The sequence below is a fragment of the Cinclus cinclus genome, chromosome 19 (assembly GCF_963662255.1).
Source record: "Cinclus cinclus chromosome 19, bCinCin1.1, whole genome shotgun sequence".
Lineage (NCBI taxonomy): Eukaryota > Metazoa > Chordata > Aves > Passeriformes > Cinclidae > Cinclus > Cinclus cinclus.
The window spans coordinates 2,469,029-2,491,963 of NC_085064.1; the positions used below are offsets into that span (position 1 = coordinate 2,469,029).

The 22,935-nt window shown below is 49.7% G+C and overlaps 1 protein-coding gene across 1 annotated transcript; it reads right to left on the bottom strand.

The window, feature by feature from the left end:
* Positions 1 to 1,568: 1,568 nt before the first annotated feature.
* Positions 1,569 to 16,516, bottom strand: NACC2 (NACC family member 2). Its single transcript, XM_062505784.1, has 5 exons — positions 15,655 to 16,516; positions 7,189 to 7,356; positions 4,543 to 4,648; positions 4,148 to 4,245; positions 1,569 to 2,700 (listed from the first exon to the last, which is right to left on the bottom strand). The coding sequence occupies exons 1-5, from the start codon at positions 16,514 to 16,516 to the stop codon at positions 2,201 to 2,203; spliced, it is 1,734 nt and encodes a 577-aa protein (XP_062361768.1). The 3' UTR covers positions 1,569 to 2,200.
* Positions 16,517 to 22,935: the final 6,419 nt, after the last annotated feature.

Genomic DNA, 22,935 nt, shown 5'->3' on the forward strand with positions numbered 1-22,935 from the left:
AACGGGGACACCCCAAGGACAAGGAATTGCTTGGGGTCCCCATGCCTGGGGACAAAGCTCCCCCCAGAGCTCAGCCCGTGGTCCCCGGGGCTTTTAGTGATGTGGGTAAAGTGCAAATAGAGCCGTGCCCATTCCCACTTCTCTAAAGCATCCCACACCTCTGCACCTGCACCAGCCCCCAAAACCTGGTTTGGAGCATGGCAGTCCCCCCCCCAAAAAAAGCTGTGCCAAAACCCAACGTGGGGCAGGACCCCCCCCCATCACTGATGTGTTGTGTCAGGAGCAGTAGCACAGGCTGGGCAGCCTCGTTATTTACGATGCAAAAAACTGCTTCAAGTATCAAAGAAAACAAAACAAATGGCCAAAAGTTGGGTTATCCTCTCCCCGCTCCCCCTTTCCCAATGGAAATACAAAGAAGGAAGAAAACCCTGAGCAAAGCGCTGTCTGGATTAGGGAATCAAAGCAGGAAAGAAAAGAGGAGCACAGCCACAGCAGCCAAAAAGTGACTCTTTGTGCACCTTGTTCCTAGTCCCAAACGTGTTAAAGAACAAGCTGCAAGTGTCATTAAAGCAGGTCGTTAAGTCACAGTAAAAATATTCACCATTAAAAAAGGAAAGGAAAAAAGAAAAAATGAAAAAAGCCAAACTTGGCTTTCAGTGTCCCCATCCCTTGGGGGCATCCCAGCAGTGCCATCCCCGTGGGACCCCCAGCCTGGCCCCAGCATTCTGCAGGACAGATCCTGGTCACTTTGGGGCTTGTAAAGGTGAGGGACAGAGCAGGTACCTGCTGCCCATCAGGCTCCAGGGACACCCACAAGTCCCATTCCGAGGCCACCAAAGCCACCACAGCCTGGGGACATCAGCCTGCAACAACAAAAATGAAGACAAATAACTTCACACTAGGTTTTCTCCAGAAGGGGCTGTGGGAGGGTGAGCAGGAGGCAAAGCACTTCCTCCTCCCCAAAACCTTTTCACAGAAGGGCACAAAGCTCATTTTTTCTTTTAATTTTTGCATCCAATACACTCCAAGGTATTAAAAAGAAAGAGCCTGGTTGGCCTGGGGAGGAGAGAGGGGGCAGAGGGTGAGCTCTGCACACACTGAGCTCTGCCTCCCCTGCGGATGCTGCCAGGAGCCAACAGCAAGAGCTCCCAACTCCGTGCCCTTTGGAGCAAGAACAACGTGCTCTCCATGCTCAGATTGCTCCCTAAATCCCTCCACAGGCTGAGGGGGGGCTCCTCCCCTCCCAGCAGGTGCCCCAGAACCTGCAGGCCCTGGGGTGCAGAGGGGTGACAGAGCCCAGAGTGGGGACGTGAAGGTGCAAACACGGAGAAGCAAAGGAGAAGGAGTCACTGGGAGGGAGGAAGGGAGGGAGGGAGGGAGGGAGGGAGGGAGAAACCAAACCCAAACCCAAACCCAAACCCAAACCCAGCTGTATTGGGCAAAAACCAGACCACAAGCACAACGGTGGCCAGGCTCTCCACCTGCATCCCACGCAGTCCTCCCGACACGTGCCAGCCTGAACTCCCTGCTCCAGGGAGCTGCAGGAAACTCCCCAGGACAGCAGCACCCACCAGGGCTCCCCCCTGACTCCAGAGGGGTCTGGTCACGATCACTGTCACGATTTCCCCCAGCCCATCCCACTTGGCTCGAGCCCTTCCCGAGACAAACACGGCCAGTCACAGCACCTGCACCCGAACACACCTCGCTTTCCTGTTCAGTGACAAAACTCTCCTTAGAGGACAAGGTTAACCATGGCTTTACTTCTGAGCTGAGTGATGGATGGGGTGATGACGGGGTGGTGGTGGGTGGGGGGGTGGCTAGCTTTTCTCCTCCCCTTCTTAAAACAAACAAACAAAGAAATAAAAACAAACAAAAAAAAAAAAAAGGAAAGGAAAGGGAAAAAAAAAAAAAAGAAAAAGCTACAATCTTATAGACTAACCTCAGGAATATCAAAAAAGGAGCCCAATATTTTTTTAAGTAGGTCGCCACAGACCTAGTCGTTTACAGTATAACGAATGCGATTATTTCCTTCATAAATTTTAAATACAAGCAGAATAAAAATCACATTTTTTTCAGGCAACAGTAGCAGTTCAGTAGGTAAGTGGCTTGATCACATTTTTTTTTTTGTTTCGTATTAGTAACGCATGCAAGCAGCTTTAGTATTACAGATCCCTTATAGGTCATGAAATGTTTGCTCTCTTTATAAAGTCCCTCCATAAGTACCATCCTGTCTTCTCACGGGGGTTTCGGGCCGGCTGGAGGAGCCCGAACCTTGTTCGAAAGGTTGGGGAGTGCTTTGGGTTTCTGATGCCATGGCATCTGTGGCAGCTGCCTCCTGGATCACGGAGCCAGCTCCTTCGGCATCCTCGCTCTGCTCGAAGGACTGGCTGGACCCATTGCTCAGCTCTACATTCACTGTGTTAGTTCTCAAGGCTACGATCGTCCCCGAGTCGCTCCTCCTCTCTGCATAGATGCGCTGCTCGAAGACCTGAGCAGTGTTGGGCTGGAAGTCGGGCTCCAGGGGGACAGTGTTTGTGGAGGAGCCCATGACGGTGCGGTACATCTCCATCCCCTCGGGCAGCATGGATTTGATCTTGGGCAGCCAGCGCTTGCGGACGCGCCGCGCGTTGGTGCACATGTCGGCCGCGATCACGTTCATCTCGCTCTCCTTAAAGCTCGGGGCAAAATTCTGACAATACACTGCAAAGACAGGGAGACACGGAGCTGAGGGGTCAGGGGGAGCGGTGCAAAGGTGAGCCCAGACTCCCGGGCGGGAGCGGAGCTTCACCCGTGGAGCTGAGCTCTCCACATATCAGCTGGAGATATAACCAGGAAGGGACAGAAGCAGAAGGTATAAACACCCAAGGTGGCAGAGGGAGGGATATGGAGAAGGGCCCCTCACTCCATGGGGAGCCCCAGATCCAGCACCCACAGCCACAGCACATGGGGGCACAGAAAATATCCCACAAACTCCCCAGCAGCAGCTCCAGGACACAGAAAATATCCCACAAACTCCCCAGCAGCAGCTCCCAGGACACAGAAAATATCCCACAAACTCCCCAGCAGCAGCTCCCAGGACACAGAAAATATCCCACAAACTCCCCAGCAGCAGCTCCAGGACACAGAAAATATCCCACAAACTCCCCAGCAGCAGCTCCCAGGACACAGAAAATATCCCACAAACTCCCCAGCAGCAGGTCCAGCAATGACTCCTAAACCCACAGCGTTGCAGGAAATGTCAGAGCTGAGGGGCTGCCCAAGGCTGTCCTCTGCCTGTCCCTCTCCTGGCAGCCCAGCAGCCTGGCACATCCACTGGTACCCAGCAGGAGCTGGGAGCTGCAGGAGCCCTGCAATCCCTCGTGTCCTGCTCCTCTGCAGGAGCCAAGCAGCTGATGTTACAGAGCAGCATCCAAGGAACTGCCATGGTGAATAAGTGTCAGCTAAAGCTCGTGCACAGGGACAAACACAGGCAGTAGGAACCCATCCTATATCCTGGCACACAACAGCAATGCCCTTCCAGCCCCTCTCAGCAAGGATCATGGCTGGGAAGTCCAGAGTTGGGACTGTGCAGGACAAAACTGCAAACAGGGAGCTGACTCCTCCATGTTCAGCCTCATTACTGAACATCTGCCCTCTTATCCCTTTTCTCCAGATGCCACAGACCTCCCAGGGCTGCTGGAGGGCCCCTGGAATTAACAATTAGGGAGGAGAAAGATTTCTCTTCCAAATCTTAAAAATCTAAATTTAAAAATTTTCTAAGAGTTTTGTTTTCTGGCACGGTAATATTTGTAAAGATGTACTCCCCAGAATTCAGCCAGGGTGAGAGAACACAGTGATTTCCACAGCATATGAAGCCCATGGCAAACAGATTTTCTGCACCCCTCCGGGTTTCCTCCAGTCCTCAGCTCTACCCTCTCCAGCACCTCCTGTCCCAAAACACTCCAGGTATCCACAGGTGACTGGGGGGGGAAGTGGCTGATGGAGAGCAGATCCCACCCACAGCATCAATCAAAAAACAATGCAAACTAAAAAATAAATTGATTTTCCTGCAACCTAATTCCACCATTATCACACAACAGAATGACCTCCCCTGCCCGGGGCTGGGCCCTGCTGTTCCACCCCAGCAGCAGAACATCCCTCTCCTTACATTTGACTGCATTAAGGACTCTGCTGTCCAAGGGCTTCCTGCTGGGATCGCTCGTGGAGGACCGGATTCCAGTTCCACAGCTGTTGGCAAGGGTGTTCCTGTGAGGAAGGCAAAGGGAGATCCTTGGAGAGGGCATCAGGGGCCAGCCACTGCCCTGCCCTCCTTCTCCCTTCTCCCTCCTGCCCTCCCTTCAGCTTCTGGTGCAGGCATCACCGGGATTTTAAGGCGAGGAATGGCAAATGTGCATGGAAATGGAAGGAAGTTTTCAAGCATCATTAAGAAAATGCACAGAGCTGAGCACAGAGGATAAAGCACTCGTGCCACAGGGTTAAACCCTGGGAGATGAAGGGAATGAGTCCCCTGGGAGAGCACGAGGAGCAGTGGGGTGGACGTACCGATCGAAGAAGGTGGCCAGGAGACGTCTCAGCAGGACCTTGTGTTTGACACCAGCACATAAATGGCAATTCATCAGCTGCCCCCTGGTGATGTAAACGCCTGAGCCTGCAAGGTTGGAGAGGGACAACCCAAAATTAACCCCTGACACACCCACCAACAGCTCCTCCTCGCTGCTGGGAACCTGTTCTTCACCTTCTGCAACAAGGACAGTGGGATTTCTGGAAAAACCTGACAAATCCTTGGGGTCTTGGCAAGTCTCAGGCAATAACAACTCCTAATCTTATCTGTACAGACAGGAAGTCTATGGGAACCAAATGAAAGGATTCTTATTTTCTCACCAGTGCACACAGTGCAAGGCTTACACTGTGATTTTATACGTACAGATCAGATTATTTATTCTTTCTGAAGTGAGAAAACCCCAATCCATTTGGTCTTGTCTTTTTTTTTTTTTTTTTCCAGTGCAAGGCTGTAGAACTCAGAGCTGGAAATGAAAGAAAAAAACCCATCTAGCACAGAAAGAGGTACTTGGTTACAGATCTAACTGCTTCCAAAACCCCAGCCCAGCACCTCTTGATACCTCTGGTGAGCAGGGAATTTTCCTTCTAATGCACAGCAACTGCTGCCTTTGAACATGCTGCCTTTAAGGATGTTTTCTGGAAGAAAAAGGAACCCTCTCCAAAGAAGCTGGACACATCCAGAGGTCTGGCAGTGCTTTACAGCAGGTTTTATATCAAATCTTTTTACTCTGCTCACAGACCAAACCCCTCCTGGAGAGCTTATCCCATTTTTCAAGCATTCTGTTACATGAGAAGGCTTTGGTATTCGCTTTTAATTAAGATTAAATAATGGGTCATAGCTGGATCCAGAACACACTCTGATCTCAAGATACAAAACCATCTGCTGGAGAATATCTCCTCCTGGATTTCCAGGGAAGATGATTGTCCCTGACCTTCTGGATGGAGCTGGAGCTCAGGGCAGCCCCTGAGCTTGTCCCTCTGCACCTCCCCTGGCACCAGAGGCACCCCAGGCCACTCATCCTGCCCCAGGATCCAGCATCACTCTGGATCTCTGAGCCACGCCACATCCCACCAGGGATTTTCCTTGTATTCTCTTCCATCTAATGAGTTTTTTTGAGTTTCTTTTGAGTAACAGCTTCAGTCCCTCCCTCACATGTGCTGTGGTGACTGCAAACCTTGTTAAAGACCCCTTTTCAGAGAGGGCTGCTCAAATTTGCTGAATCAATTGTGGCACGAAAAATCAGAAACAAAAGGAAAACACTCCCACTTGGAGAGCTGAGGAAAACTTTCACAGCAGGATCAAGCCCCCCCTCCAGGTCTGAGACAGGAATTAGGGGAGTTTATTTTGTATTTTAAGAGATAAGGCATCAGAGCAAACACCAGCCACCACTGAGGGGAACTTCACTCTAATAAATGAAAAATAACCAGGCAGCCACTATCAGTAGTGATATTAATCTGCTTTTTTTTTCACACTAAAAAATGTAAATCAAGCAGAGTTGCCTCAAGCCAATTTGCAGCTCTCACTGTGAAAATAACCTGCACCACTTGATGGTTTTAAGAAATGGGTACAAAATGAATATTCCAGATACAAAATAAATACTTTTGGCTGTACACTGTGCTTTGCCTTCCATCAAAGCCCTGTCCTCCCTCAGCTGCAAACCTTTGAGGGCATCCCCTGAAATCCTGACTCCTTCTACAGACTGGAAATGAAATTATTTCACCAAGAGAGAAATCACTGGAAGGGAAGAGGAACTGATTTGGATGGACTGTGCTGTCACGTGTCCTTTTTGGACCAAGGGCTTTGCAGGGATTAATTAAACCTCCTCACCTGGGGGCAGGTCTGGGATGTCCTGCCCAGACATCCCCACGCAGCAGAATCCAGGGAAACACTCACAGCCAGGTCACTGCAAAGTAAAGCTGGGGGGGAGCTTCTAAAAGCAGAATATGAATATTTCCACTGGAATTTGACTTGGTCACTCCAGTTAAACCCTTTCTGTGCAGTGCTGGGAGTGCCTGGGCTGGCAGAGCCATCTGGTTTCACTCTTCACCCAGCTCTACACTGTCTAAACAGCACCATCTTCCACCTCACACTGGCCAGAAATCTTTTAGAGAGGAGAAGTAAATTCTCCCAATATTGTAAATTGCCCCCAAAACGAAAATAAAGACAGAAGAAAGGATCAAACCCAATTCCTTCTCCTCTTGCTGCAGCGTTTGACCACTCAGTAAATTTATAAAGAAACTTTTAAAGGGTTTTCAAAGCTTGTTCACTGACACAAATTTTATCTCCTTTGCTTTGTAAATCTTATCATGTGGTAATTTTTGGGGGGTGTTCGTTGGGTTTTTAGATCTGTGATTCTAAATGAAAACACACTCTCTGCAGCCACACCGAGCAGGAAGAACACAAGCTGCAAAATTCAATTAAAATGCTAAATTAATTCAATTGAATAAATCCTGTTAATGACACATTTTTCTATCAGCAAATTAAAGGAACTTTTCAAAAGATGACTGGTGATGAATAATCCAGAAAGACACAGCAAGGGCACACAAGATGCACGACTCCAGCAAGATGGAGAACACAATTCCAGAAGGAAAACAGCAGCGATCCAAAGGTACTCTACAGAAAATTACCTGCAACAAGCTCGAGTTTTTCTCCAGGATCTCCCTCTGAGTAGAGCTTTGGGTGGCAGCGATATCCAATCTGGCTGATGAGACTGGCAGGGAGAGCCACCAGATCCCGTCGGATCAGGACACAGGAGCGGTTCTCCAGCGGGATCTGCTCTGGCTTCTCTTGGGCAACTTCAAAATTGAAAAGAAAAACTGTTAAAATAGCTTTTAAAATCATTTATCATGCAGGCACAATGCTGACAGAAGGTCAGAATTTGACTTCATGCAGTAGTTGGAAATATTCCCCCTTCCAGACATCCAGCCATGGGGCAGGTGTCACCTGAAAGCTTGGAAAAATCCTCTGGTCTCTCCCTCCACGGCTGTCTCAGGTTCTGCAAGAGGGATTCTTAAAATGTAATTATGCTTTAACTTCTCCTGAATTAATAATTTGTGAAAATGGACAACTCTGCACTACTGGCATCGCTCTCCAAGCGCAGCACACGGAGCTGCTGCCCAAAACACCCAGAAGGGTGGCAGGAACTTCACCAGGGGGTTCTGAACAGGCAGGAAATTTTCCCAGTTTGATGAACACCTGCAGCAGTTCCATCATTACTTTTCTTGATGGCTTTTCCTGCTGAAGTTAAAATCCAGGCCCTCCAGACACCTCTGTTCTGAGAAAGGTCACCAGAGCTTCTCCTGAGTGCATCCATCTCCAGCCCACCTTCTCTTCCTCTGCCTTCTGCAGGTCAGCTTTTCCTCTCAGTAACAAGAGCAGGCCCCACCAAGAAGGCAAAATATGTTATTAAGATGTAGCTTCAAAATCAAAATACCAGATTTCCCCAGCTCACCCCAATGCACCATGTCCAGAGCCCACCACTGCCCAGGAGCAACCAGTGACATGGAAGAGCTGGAAATACTGGGCTGTCCTACCTGCACCTCCAAATCTGGGTATTGTGGGCACACAGAGGATTGGTTTCTAAAGCACATTCACAGTCCAAGACCACCAGATTGCTTAAAATGACAATTTCTGACAGCAACGAGGGCTGACCATGCACATCAACTTCAGGACATGGTGGGAACAGCTCCAGGGTTGAACTGCAGCCCAGCTTTACCATGACCCACCTTTCTCCCCCAAAACTGTTTGATAATGTGGCAAGTGCCATGTACAAACCCAAACCCAGCTCTGTGCTTGAATATCTGTGAACACTGAGAGCAGCAGAAACCCCAGCAAGGAGCGTTTCTGAAATCCAAATATCTCCTGCTCCAGAGGTGTCTTTTCCTGCGATTATCCCACAGTTCTGGGGGCCACTTTTCCTCTCTGCAGATAAAATAACAAGTTTTGCAGACTTGTTGCTGCAGTAACCGAGGGTGATGGCTCAGGGACAAAGGGAGCAGTGTTCTAAGTAGGACATGCCAGCGATGCCGTGCTGGGCTGTGGCATCCTATGGCAGGCTCTGGGAGCATCCCCACCCTCAGGGCTCCCTCTGTCCCTGAGGAGAGCCAGGAGGGATTCTGGAAGAGCAGGAGGATGGTCCTGGTTCAGGGAGTCAGGATAAAACAGCAGCAGAACCACTCACAGGGCGTTCTTCAACTGTTTGTGCCACTACAGCCCCATTATCTGTGTAAAATCTGTGCCATTGGCATTCCCAGCTGCAATATTCCCAACATTCCCAAGCATCCAGATGCAAGATCCCATTGGAGATGGGGGTCAACTCCCACTGAGGGAGAATTTCAAAGACCAGCTCTAGTTTGAGGCTTTCAAAGAGTGGTAAGCAAACCATATCCAATTGAATACTGGTAATTTCCAGCTTAAGGAAACCAAAAGAAGAGGGACAGTGGGTGTTGAGGAACCAGTCCTGCTCTGCTGTCCTTCCCTGGCTTTTTGGCTCTGGCAAGGCAGGGCCACCAGGGCAGCTCAAGTGGAGGGAAGGACACCTCAGTCATCTCCCAGAGGCCAAATTTTACTCAGAGGTGAAATTAAATACACACCCCCTAGAAGCTGTGTATGTGACCTACACAATCCCACCCCAGCACAGGGCTCTGCCCAGGTGATTAAAATTGAATTTTTAATAGTTCATTTTTACTTTAACCAATGACTCAGGTCAAAAGCACCCACAGGATCCATGAGCACCCAAAAAACAGTGGAACTGCTGAAGGGAAGCAGAATCCTGTACAGACTCTGGGATTAGAGGCCTCCAGGTGGTTTTTTTTTGTTGGTTTGTTTGTTTGTTTGTTTGTTTGGGGTTTTTTTGTGGTCATTCTCCCTCCCTGAAGAAATTTGGAAGGATTTGTTGTCAAACCACTTTCCTGAAAGAACAGCAACTTTTCAGGACAGGCTGGGGACATCACTGGCTTGAAGAAATTCTTTGATTCTGAAGACATTTCACTTTCTACACAAGAAGACATGGAGAAGTTTCTATTCCTTCCTGTGAAATCAAATACTTCATAAACCAAACTAAAATTCAGCTAAAAAGACCAAGTGCAACTCGAGCCACTGTTGGATTTTGGTTACATCTGCCCTGCTGGCTGTCTATAAATCTCTTATTAAACATGGCCATGAATCATTCTGGGGGACTTTGTCTCCCTTCAAGCATTAGCACAAAATCAACGATACCAAACAAAAAGAGGTTTGGGGCTTTCAGTGGCACCTCAGTTGAGCAGATAGCAATCAGTTATGTAAAGGAGCAGGATACAAGAGCCACTTTGGTCCCATGTATCCAAAGAAAGCCACTCTGTTTGGCCTTTCTGCTCCAGAGAACAGGAGAGTATTTGCTTCTAATTAATTTGTATCTTCAGAGGGCAGCGGCTCCTTCCCTTTGAATGAGAGGGCAAACAATGGGAAGTATTGTTAAATACAGTTTTGTTCCTGAACAAGAAAGGAGCTCCCAGTCAGCAGAGAGGGGCAGGAAATCATTACAGAGGAAGCCACGAGAGCTGCCAGCCAAACACTGGAATATTTTATTTCTTCGGATATATGCTTTTATCCAAAACTTAGCTGGATGCTGCAGCTGCAATAGGTGGTGCAGAATGTGAAATACCCACTTTCCTGCATTTTTCTGGTTGAAGAAACAGCCTCAAACTAACTCACTGGTCCATGCTCCATGGCTCCAGGCTCTGCAGGATGCTGAGGCACGTGTCCTCCTTATCCCTAAAACACACTGTCCCCTCCAGAGGTCCCTTACAGCACCCTGCAGCTGAGCCCATGATGGTTTGGTGACATTGGGATTGCTGCATGTCCCACCTGAGGGGTTTGGGGCCAGATTTGCTGGGGATGGGCTGTTCAGGTGAGTGCCTGGGAATTGCTGGACACACACCTGGCCCCAGCACTCACTTATCTCCTCAATCCAAACAGCAGGGCTTCAAAATGAGTCATGAACCCCCAATTCCCACCACTCTGGGTTCTCCAAACTGCACAAAAACATAAAGGTTCTCCTGTGGGCAAGAAATGACTGTTTCTGGTTTAGGAATGGGATTTGGAGATATAGATCAGAGTGATGGAGCCTCACCCAAAAACTGATGTTTACAGAGTCCCAACATGTAACTACACATCTCAAGCCCTGAAGAAAAGGCTGGAGAACCCATCTTCACTTGAGAACCCATCTCCACCTGCTCCACCACAGATGCAAACACGTGGATGGCTCTCCTCTGCTCCCTACATGGCCAGAAGTCTCTTTTCAAACAGCAATATTTTTACATTTCTCTCCCATCAACCTATTTTCCACTGGCAGTGGGACCACCCCAAAAATATCTTCCCTCCACAGCCTCAGCATCACCAGCATCTGCTGCAGATGTAAACCTGTAGGAGAGGACACACGCAAGCACCACGGGATAGATCCATCACAGAGTCCCAGTGGGGAGAGTTTACATTTCCCAAATAGTACATTTATACCAACGTACTGCAATGTAGCCATTTGATTTGTGACCTATTTATACAGGGAGGTAATCTGGAATTAGTATAGGAAAAATATTACTGGTTTATAAATACCCCTATCTTGCCTTCGCCTCAGATCTCAGCCAGGAGTGAAACATCTGCCAGCCTAAAATTAAACATCTGTGGTTCAGAGTGAGGAAAATGGGGCTGGAAGTTTAATGCCAAAAAAGGCCAGAGGCTGAGTGCCCCCAGTGTGGGGCTCAGCCTTGCCCTGCTCAGCTCCAACTGTGCCAGGGTCAGGATGGGGCAGTGCCACCACAGAGCCACTCAGGCTGGAAAAGACCTCCAAGAGCATCGAGTCCAATCTGTGACCAATCCTCATCTTGGATTAAAGACACACACCTTGGCTTGCAGCACTTTCCAGGTGTTTGAATCCCTGCACAAAAAGCCAAAGTGCTCTCTGGTGGATACCCAGCGCAGCTCGACCGCTTCATTTCCTAAAAATCCACGGGCTCTTTGCTGCTGAGCATCCTCCCTGTGCACAGCCTGGCCACCCCAGGACAAGAGGGACCTTGCAGGATCAGGTTCCTGTCCCTGCAGCCACAGCCAGCTGCAATCACCCAGGCTCACAGGCGTGATTTACGTCGCTGCAGCGCGTCGTGCCCGGGCTCCGCTCGGGATGTCGCACGGGCTGCATCATTTGGGATTCTGGGCTGTTCCTTGCCCTCTTTCCTTACTGTCAGGTATCAGAGGCCAGGAGAGAAAACTATTCTCTCAGCTAATTACCACAACTATTCTATAATGGCTATTTTAGATGAATTTTTAATGAAGTGTGCTCTTGTCAGTTCAGGATTTCATAACTTTCAAGTCCAGCCTTTACATTCCAGCCATTTGCTGCATAAAGATTTTTCCCTTTTCCCTGCAAACCGATGCAGCAGGAGCAGGGGAGGAGGACGGACCCTCGCACAACTTTGCTGGTGCCTGTCAAAATTAAATTAACTGCATCTGCTCAGCAGAGAGCTGACTGACAAGAACGTGGCTCAGTGCAGAAAAGCGCCGAGCATCTGCAAGTCCTGCTGAAACCCACTTCAGCTCAGGCCCACGACGCTGTAATTAACAGGGATAAAAATACTTTGCTTTTGTTTAATATTTTCTGGAGTTGTGCGTTCCTCAGATCAGATGCTGGAAACCTCATTAAGTCTCTCTCGTGTCCTCGAGGCCCACATGTTCTCCACAACCAGACCTAGTTATGGAGTGAGGAGCCATTTTACCGCAGTGCTGCCAGCCTGGCACGGCACCGGTGCCACCGTGGCCACCAAAAGTGGCCACCAAACGTGGCCAGAGGCTGGGGGGAAACTGAGGCACCCTTTCCTACCCCCTTCTGCCTATCTGCCAACACCTAAGCCTGACCCTCCTGTGTTTAATCCTGCTCTCATCCTGCTGCTCGTTTTGCAGGTCCAACATTTGTCCTGGTCCCTCTCACCACTGCAGGTTGGATCAGGCTCTTCTCCCAGGTTTCCTCCAAAAGGAAACAGCTTCAAGCTGTGCCAGAGAAGGTTCAGGTTGGATATCAGGAGGAATTTCTTCATGGAAAAGGTGTTCAGGCATTAGAAAGAGCTATCCAGGGAGGTGCTGGAGTCCCCATCCCTGGAGGCGCCCAAGGAATGACAGGATGTGGTACTCAGTGCTCTTGGTGGTGTTTGGTCAAAGTTTGTTCTTGGAGGCTTTTTCCAACCTGAAGGATCCTATGATTTGGAGATGTGGCCCTGATCCAGCTTTCAAGATTCGGAATGGCTCTGACTACAAAAAGGGGTGAGGAAAATAAATTAAAAACTCCCAGCCTCGGGGCAAGAAGAGGATTGGTGACCCTTCCAAGAGTGGTGGGTGATGCTGAAGGCAGGTGAAGAGCATCAGCCACCAGTGTCCCACCACACCCTCACCAGCACCAACACTTCAGACAGGGAACAAAAAAATCACAGAAAAAGAAGGGAAAAAAAAAATCCAGCAACCCCCACTGAAATTCAGAGCTTCGTCTGCTCTGCTCCTCTTTGGCTTTGTTTTTGTTTTTGCAAACAGGGCTCTTGGAAACCTTGGCAATCCCTACTTTACAGGGCTGCCCCCTCCCCCAGGCCTTTGTGAGGCTGTGGGGATCTCCATGCCAGGAGCAGGATTAGCTGCCTTCTCTCTTCCATCTTACAGTTTCATTATTCCGCACCTTTTGAGAGGGTACAGTTTATCCTGAGTAATTAAAACACAGTTAGCTCTACAAGTCCAAACCATAATGGAACAGCTTAGGTTTTACTTTTTGTAATCTCTTTTTTTGCTTGCTCTCTTTTCCAGGAGACTGATATACCTCTAGCTGGCTTATTTCAAACAGGAAACTGCCTTGAAAGGTGCGGGTGAGGAAGAGGAATTTCAGCAGAAATGTGGGATATTTAGAGCCTTACAACCTGCCTCTTCCCTGCATGGCCTTGGCATCACCACCTGCTTCTCCCTACAGAAAACAAGCAGGAAAACTTGGCTGTGGGATGCCCAGCTCTGGCAAAAGGCTGCAGTGACACCTGAGAAAGCTGCTTGGATTTTCACTTTTCCAACTGGGATGGCTCCTGCCCGACAAGGATTAGGGACAGCCTCAGAGCTGCTGCCTGCACCATCCCAGGGTTGGTCCTGTCCTTGCCTTCTGAATTGGTTTTGTTCTGTTTCTGCAGGAACTGGCCCTGTGACAGGGATGGAAAACACAGTCCAAGGGCATAATCCCACTGCTCTGAGGAATAACACTGAGGGCAAACCCACACTACTCACCACAGGCTCTACAGAGGGGAAAAGCAAAATAAACCCAAAACAAGTGGGCAGCAGCACAACTGCTGTTCAGTCTGGCTCTAAAAGCAGCCATGGAGGAGACCCTGACCTTGTCCCAGCCCTGATCCCACTCCTCTCCTGTCCCATCCCAAACACTGGGACCTGAAGTAGAGCAGGGAGAGCACTCAGGCCTTTGAGGCTCATTTTCTACAACTGCTTGTCCATTTTTACTAGCAAATACTTCTAATACTAAAACAGTAACTTTGTTATGTTTTCCCCCTTTTTCATATGGCTTGGTGGAAAAAAACCCTGGAAAATACTGCTTATCTGCTCTCTGTCTGGAAGGAAAATGTGTCAAGAGGATGCTGAGCCTGGGATGGGATGGGATGGGATGGGATGGGATGGGATGGGATGGGATGGGATGGGATGGGATGGGATGGGATGGGATGGGATGGGATGGGATGGGATGGGATGGGATCATGTGTGCGGGCAAGCCCATTCTCAGTACTAAGGAAGCCTGGATTTAGGTAACAAAAACTGTCCTCTTTGCCAAATCTTGTTCCTTGGTAAAGACTAAAATCAAATGGCTTTGAGGAAAGTTCATCAATGAACCAGAGTTAAAACATTTGCAACATCAGTGCAGCAATTCCAGGAGCCAGAGCAGGGAAAGCAGCTCCAGGTGAGTGGATGCTGCGTGTGGAGGAAAAATGTCCCTCCCTGGGGAGCTCCTGAGGATCAAAGCTGCTGCCACAAACACCTGCAGCTCCCATGGGGAGGCCACTGTGAGGCTGAGCTTCCAGGTGGGATGCTGCCAGCTCCATCTGTGCAGGGTGCTGGGAGCTGTTTCCACATGGACAGTGACCAGCAGGCATCTCCCCTCTGGAACCGAGCCCCTGGATCTGCACCCCACCTGTCCTGGCCCCTCAGCAGGATCTGAGGCCTGCAAGGTTCCCAGGGAAAGGAGCTATGTGTCCAAGGAAGTGGGAGAGAAAGGACCTCTGGTGTCCCTGTGCCCACCTTGGGGCAGCAGCAGCTCCCAGCCAAGCACCACCGAGATGAAGCTGTCTCCTCTCTGAGGCCATCAAGGGATTTGTACTCATTCCTCAGTCCCAAATTCTAGAAGGGCAGGAGAGGCATTTTACTTAGTTCTGGGCACTGTGTTTCTAATGGGGAAATAAAAGAACATCAAGCCCTCAAGCTGGTCTTCCCTTTCTGACAGTGATGTGTGGGACAAGACTGGCAAAGGAGAGAGGGGCACCTCGGGCAGTGGGGAGAAAAGTCCATCTTTCCTTCCTTTTGCAGATATTCCTGGTTAACTTCTATAAAAATTATTTTTAGTTGATGTTCTTCTCTCTTCCTCCAAATACCACACATTCATCACTTTTTTGTAAACTCATTCTAAAAAGCCAGGGCAGAAGACAACTCCCAAAGCGACCACCTCGCCCTGGGCCAAAGGGCTGGTGCTTCCCTTTCTAGGGATGACCCATGGCAGGTGAGCTCAGCCATCGCTTTGGGATGGATGTCACCACCACAGGACTCATGCAACCACTAGGCTCCTCACTGGCAGCCTCAGCCAAAAAGCAAAGGGCTGAGCTGACCCTGGTGGATGACGCAGCCTCTCATAAAGAGTCTCCCAACTGGGGAGTGATGGCACTGGGACATCAGCTCCAAACCTACCACGTGGGCAAAAAAGAAGCAAATGAAACCCCTAAAGACAAAAGACTGGTGAACAGCCCAAAGCTGCCCACGGCGGCTGGACGAGGACCACACAACCACCGAGAGGGAGCAGCAAACCCAAGAAGCAGAGAGACATCCATTACCAGAGTAGCCTCCCGACGACTTGATGTACATCTGCCCGTACTGCTCCTCCACCATGGTGTCGTAAGCCTCATCATCCTCCTCATCCTCCTCGTTGTGGTAGGAGGTGGGGCTGTCGGTGGTGGGGATGCTGCTGGCCCCGGGGCTGGTGCGTTCCCCCTGTGAGTACTGCACCTGCTGCACGTTGGGGATCAGCGTGGCCAGGTTGGGCATCCCGTAGTAGGAAACACGCGACAGCTTCAGGGGCCCCGCGCCGGCGCCGCCGGCACCGCCGGGTCCATCCCGGCCTCCGGGCTCCAGGGGCCGCTTGCCAGGCAGGGCTGGCAGGGCCTGCAGCTCCAGGTTCTCGTGTTTGACGCGCGTGAGGAGCGGGATGGGCATGGAGGGGGACATGACGTAGGGCGCCGAGGCCGACTGCAGCTGGTTGCAGGGGCTCTGCGGCTCCGAGCTGGGGTCTTCGATCATGGTGGTTTGAGAGTCACAGTGGGGAGAGCTGACCTTAAACATCAAGTCCGTGCCTTTCTCCACGATGTGCTGGATCTGCAGGAAGCCCGCCGTGTACATCACCACCAGCTGCTCGCTGGCTGCCATGGTCAGCTTGCCGGTGTAGCAGAAGGACAGGATCTGCTGGAAGCACGCTGGGGGGACGGTCCCCGGCAGCTCAAAAGCGTTTTTGCTGTTCCCACTGAACAAGTCTCGGAAGTAGAGGCTGCTGGCAGCCAGAACTGCTCGGTGAGCCTTGAAGGCTTGGCCCTTCACCACGATGGAGACATCGCAGTAGAGCCCCAGCAGCCGCTGCTCGTTCAGGCAGCCCAGAACGGTGTTCCCAAAGTTGGGAATCTCTATGTGCAACATCTGCGACATGGCTCAGGATCGGCTCGAGCTCCTCAGACATTCAATGCAGGAATATCCAAAGTAGGGCACATCTGAAAAACGGAGAAAACAGGGAAGAGAGGAACAACGTTTTTAGACAGTCCACCAGAGCAGGCAGAAGCACAGGAGCCCACCTCACCCGACATCAAAGGCTCCAAGCCGAGCTCTGAGAGCCAACACAGAAAAGCAATCGCTTATAAAAACTACTTATGGATGGTTTCGAGCAACGTTGGGAATGCTATTGGCAGATGGCAAAGGATATTCCAAAAATGCAAGTATTTCCTTCAAGTTGTGGTCTGTTTAAATAAGCACCACTGATTTATTCCCCCAGGGGTTTTTACTTTATGCAGGAAAATCTGAACGATAATGGGAGAGAACAGTAAAGCAGAGGAAAGGCAGTCAGACAGATCTCGGTAGCATTATATAAGAAACACAACAACCAGCAGCTATGTTGAAACTACAGAAAAGATATTTATAAAACAATGTGCCATTCTGCCCGAAATAAATACAGGATTCTGCCCGAGCGAGAGCTCCCAGGAAAAAGCACTTTGAAAAGCAATCTTCCCATTTGCACCAGAAAGAGAGAGCATTTCAACAGTTAAACCCCTTCTCAACACATTTATCCTCCAACAAAACGAGGCTTATCTCCAAATTAAGCCAGATATTTGAGCCCCAATAAAACAAACCAACGTGCCTGCCTGCCGCAGCGAGCCGCCTACCAAGTTGTCTTCTGATTTTCCTCCCCCAGATCCAGAGTGGGGCAGGGGGAGCCCCAGCCCAGCCCTTGGTGCAGGCAGAGCCCCCCAGCCCCCAGCCCGGTGCCCCCGGTACCGGCAGCGAGGACCCCCTGAGCCACCCCAGGCTGGAGGCTCCAGTTCTGCATCCCTCTCTTCAGGGCCAGCTGTACCTTTTGGCCATGGGCAGAATTCCTGTTTCCACCTCCCAGAAAAAAAAAGAGCCAGACGTTGGGAAGGACCTGAGTAAAAGCGGGAGCAGGTAGTGCTGGTGCAGGCTGGGCGCTGAAACTCCAGCGGAGCAAATCACTGCGGATTCACGGAGCCCAGACTCCCCCGTGCTCCCTCCCCAAAGAGTCCAGGAGATTTAAAATCCTGTCTGCCTATAATACTACTGAAGAAAAACTACGTTTAACTAATACTGAAAGCCCAGAAGAATGGTATTTTTTTTTTTAAGGGGAAAAAAAATAGAAGTTTATCTGAGAAAGATTAAAAAAAAAAATCAGTGGAAAGAAAATAATAACCCACAAAGAGCTGCTCTGTTCCCATTGCCGAGGGGAAAAAAAAAAGGAAAAAAAAAAAGTCCTATCTGCAAGGCCACGGGGTAACAGGAAGAAAAGGGAACACACTCAGAGCCAATTTAATTGTATCTGCATGGTTAAAAAAAAAAAAAATAAAAAATTCTTCCAAGCGAGGAAGTTCGCGGTGCCTTCGCCTGGCCGGGAGCGAACGTACCTTGAGCAGGCTCCTGTCCCCCGACCGCCGAGTGCTCAGGGGAGGGGGAAAATAAAATATAGTATCAAGCCCTGGGTTTGTATCTGCTGGAGCTCAAGCTTTTACCAAGTCAAATCTCCCCGGCAGCGCACAGCATCTAAATGAATAGGCCGGATGCAGATTAACATTCAGGCTGCTCTCTGCAATGAATAGAGCCCTTTGATTAGGGACCTGAAGTAAATGCCAGTTTCAAACCGAAGCTTTAAAAACAGAGAAATATCAGTGCCAGAGGAATGCTCTCAGTGTTGGTACAAGACAGACTTTTGATGAGTCACTGCAATGCAAACAAAGATGGCAGAAATACTGTACTGTATGCTGATGAAATGCTTAGTGGTGCCACGGCAACTGAGACAGGTTTTAAATTTATAGTGCAGTTTTGCATATGAATTACGCTGTAAACTGCCTCCCCTGCCATCTAGTACATCCAGAGTGTCAAAGCATTTAAACTATTCCAAACAGTCTGCAGAGCTGGCACTGCTGCTGGTTAACTCCTGCGGCCAGGGGAAGGCATGGAGCAGGGGTGGTGAGCATCCCCTGCATTCCCCTGTACCCCCAGCATCCCCTGAGCATCCCCTGAGCATCCCCTGTACCCCCTCAGCATCCTGCTGCATCCTGAACATCGTCCTGCATCCCCTCACATCCCCCCAGCATCCTTCAGCATCAGCCCTGCATGCCCCAAACATTCTCCTACATTACCTCCACATGTCCCCTGCATCCTCCTGCATCCCTAGATAGTCCCCAGCATCCTCCTGCATCCCTAGCATGTCCCCAGCATCCTCCTGCATCCCCAGCATGTCCCCTGCATCCTCCTGCATCCCTAGCATGTCCCCTGCATCCTCCTGCATCCCTAGCATGTCCCCTGCATCCTCCTGCATCCTTAGTATGTCCCCTGCATGACCCCCAGCATCCTCTGCATCCACCCCAACAACCCCTGCATCTCCCCCAGCATCCTCCCACCTGGCCCAGCACCCCACCCCACGAGCTCCCCAAAAGCACAGCTTTGGGAATGCCCAAATCTGCCCAAAATAAAGATGCTCCTTGGGCAGCCACAGTCCTGCTTCCTGCCCCCACCCCCCAAGATCCCCCTCCCCCAATACAAGAAAGCCTTTCAAATGCAGGAAAAATGTTTACCCCTTGGGGAAAGCTTCTTTCAGTCTGTGGCTGAATCCACTAAAAGCAAATCCATTTGCTTAAGTAATGAAATCCCAGTCACATTGTCTCCTGGATTCAGATTTTAAATTACCTTCGCATTTATTGAGCATGTTTGGTGCTTTTTTCTGGGAAAGAGGGTGGGGCCTCCCCTTGCTGATTTCTCCCTTGCCCAGAGCGTTTTTCCTTGTGCCATTGGCCTCGGATTTGGTTCAATTGCTGTGCTGGGACGGTCACACACAGTTAAAATTCCAGGGATGAGAGGTGAGGCCATCCCTAGAGCAAGATAACTGCAGGGAGCACAGGGCTGGTGATGCTCCAGCCTGACCCTTCCCTCCTGATCCTGCTCACAGCTCCACTTCCACATCCAAAGGGACGTTTGGTGCATTAAGTTCAAATCCAGGGCAGGGAAGGCTGCACTCCCAGAAAACCCCTCTGACAGCACCTGCCTTGCACACCAGGGCCTCCCTGCCTTGGGAATGCTCAACACATTTAATTTCAATTTAAACCCCTCAGCAGGTCACTGGGGTCTCTGCCTGGTGCTGGTGAAGGGGACCAAGGTGACATCCTGTGAGATGACACCACAACAACCAAGCCTGAGAGCCCAAAACCTCTCCCAACCATGACACCTCTTCTGGAGAAAGGATGGAACCTGCCCTGGCAAACAAAGATCCACTCTGGATCTGTGAAAACTACAGAGAAAAACCTGAGTTACAGAAAAAACATCATTGCTCAGGCACCTAAGGAAGCCTCATCCATGGTGATGGGAAGAATGTGGGTGGAGAAGGATTTCCTCCTCTCTTCTTCCAGGAAAAGCTCCTTCAGAACTGGAGAAGACACCAGGGAGGGCTTGGAGGGACCTCCCTGGACCCAGCAGGGCAGGATGTGTGGGACCAGCCAGGGACAGCTTGGTAGCACAGAACAAGCCAAACTTAAATATCAATTATTAATATTACTTAGAATTTGCTGTAGAAACAAGCAGGCTTGTCAGGAGCAACCCCTGACTCTCCCTAAAAACACCAAATTGTGCTAGTTTAGGGTATGTTTAACCCAGAGAGAAGCAACAAAGTACCCCAGCATCCCAAATCTTTGGCAAATCTCAGATAAAACCTCCCAGGAGAGTTTGAACAAAGATGCTCCACACAACTGGTCCCTCTCAAAATGCAGCTCTAAGGGAGATGGGGTGAGGGGAAGTAACAGTGTTTGGTTTAGAAAGAGCATCAAGGAGCACAAGCAAAGCCACACAAGGAAGCTGCAAAAGCCCAAACCACCCCAATAAAGCATCACCCAGGACTGCTGGAATTTTTTCTTCTTCCTCCCTCTGCCCCTTCCTTTTTATGACCAGAATACATAAAACAAGCCTCCCAGGACTCAACCCAAAACCACCAACAACCCCAAAACACAGAGAAATAAAATAAAACAGCCTTGAAAGCTCAGGAGAACTCGCTCACCACCTAAACACCTCACATTCCCTAAAAACAACAGCAACAAAAAGCTACTGTGATTAGACAGCAAATGTGATAAAGCTTGATAATATCTAACTTTAAAATTCTTCTATTAAATATGACAATTTTTTTTTTTTAATAGAGCACCAAGTGACTTCTGAAGGGCTTGAAATGGCTTCAGCCCATCTGACACAGGAAGAGCTGTGCTGCAGGAGAAATGACCTTTGCAATTACAGATGTAAGCTGCATTTTTCCAGTCTCATCTCCCAAGCTGAGCTGCGTCCCAAGGTGCAGGAGGAGTCCCCAGCACGACCATCACCCCAAAAAATCCAGTCCCCTTAGGGCTGGAGTGCCCTACAGGTGACAGACCATCAACTGGACATCTCCAAATGGGAAAACTTGGATAAAACTGGATTAAAACCAGACAAACATCCCCCACCTTGATCATTTTACGTATGTGACCATTCAAGCAAAACATCACTTTGTTTTCTGATGGCTGTCACTTTTCCTGGCTCTTGGATACAGGAGGATAATCTCTGCCTGATTTTTGTAAAGTCATAGCCTTTGTCACAAGATGTTCATAAAAAATGCAGCTGTTATTTGAGACAACTTCCAGGAGAGTTTGGGAATTCTCAGTTTCTGCATCTGTCTGCTTTGGGGGAAAGAAAAAAGCAGGTTTGCTCTTTTCCAAACCAATTCCCTGCTCCAAGGCCTGAAAGGTCAGGGCGAGGCAACAGCAACAAAGGGAAAAAAGCATCGACCTAGAATAAGATGCTGCCATCAGAACTCCCCCAGGAGTAATCAGAAATAATTAGATAATGTATTTAAATTGTCTTTTTTTTCCTTAGCCAAACAACAGAGAGACTCGGTGGAGAATCATTCCCCCAAAATCCCCCAAATATCCCCCAAGTCCTCCAGTTGCCCAGGAAGGTGAGCTGGGCAGCAGCTGGGACAGGGACAAAGGGAGAGGGACCCTCTGGGGGTGGGAGACAAAGCAGCCAAAGGCTTTCACCCCCCCCAGCCAAAGCCCCTGGAAAGAAAGGAGCTGAAAAGTCCTGCCCTTAAAGGCCCCAAAGGGTCAAAGGAAATTTCCCTTTATTCTGTAAATGGGGGGGGGGGGAATCCCACCCTTGGATTTGAGGTTGGCAGGGAAATGTCACCCAACTGGGCAGGGGGTCCCCAAAGCAAAGCCACCCAATCCCCCAGGCACAGGGGTGGCACCTGTTCTGCTCTCACTGCAGGGTTTGGGGGTTATTTCCCCCTTTTGAAATTGAAAAGGAAACGTATAAGTCCAGGGGAAAATATGCAACAGCTCACTGCAAACTCAGCGTTCAAGTATAATTCCCTGAGCCTGGAGATACTGCAATGCCTCAAATAAAATAAAGAGTTAAATAAAACAGAGTTAAGTACACTAAAGAGTTAAATAAAATTAATAGCTAAATAAAGCCAAATAAAATGCACTTCAGGTCTAGGCTGAGCATATTCCCCCCACCCCTGCATCACAGGCTGTGGCAGGGATTCAAGAAGCCAAAATGCAAAGTCTTTGCACCCCCCCCCCCCAAAAAAAAAAAAGAAAACCTGAGCATCCCCTTTTTGAGGTGAGAAAATCCAGGAGAGGGATTGAGGCACAGGTTTGGATTCCTGCGCAGTGTTTGGCAGGGGAAGAAAACAAGGTTAAGTTCAGTAATCAAATGGCAGTGAGACTCCTCTCCTGCAGCACTGGTATCTGCAGCTCCAAAGTATTTATTTTTGAAATGCTGCAAGTGGCAAGCGGCACGGACGGACCCTATTTTTAGTGTAGCAGCCAGTGGCAATGGGTGAAAGAAGATTATTTCTGCCTTATTAAGAGCAGAAAGTGAATTTGCAAATATTACTCAGTAAGACAGGGGCAGCCCACACGCAGCAGACATGCAGCACGGAGCCACCACTGCTTCAGAATCCTCCAAGTTCACACAGAAAGTACAGACCTGGAGTCTGGGTCAGGGGATGGGGGGAAAAGATGGAAAAGTGAATTGAAATCATGCTGATGGTGCAGCCTGGGGATGGGGTACTGGCTGCTCAGTTTAGGATGCTGGCACTGCCCTGGGGTCTCTCCTTGGGGACCTGGCATAGCTCCAAACATCTCTCCATGGGGACATGGCACGGACTTGAGGGGTCTCTCTGAAGATCCTGCCACAGCCACAAGGATGCCAGCACAGCCTTGAGGGGTCTCTGCCCAGGGACCCCGGCACAGGACTGGCACTGCTTTTTGGGGACCCCCAGCACAGCCCTGGTGTCTCTGCTCAGGGACCCCAGCACAGCCCCGGGG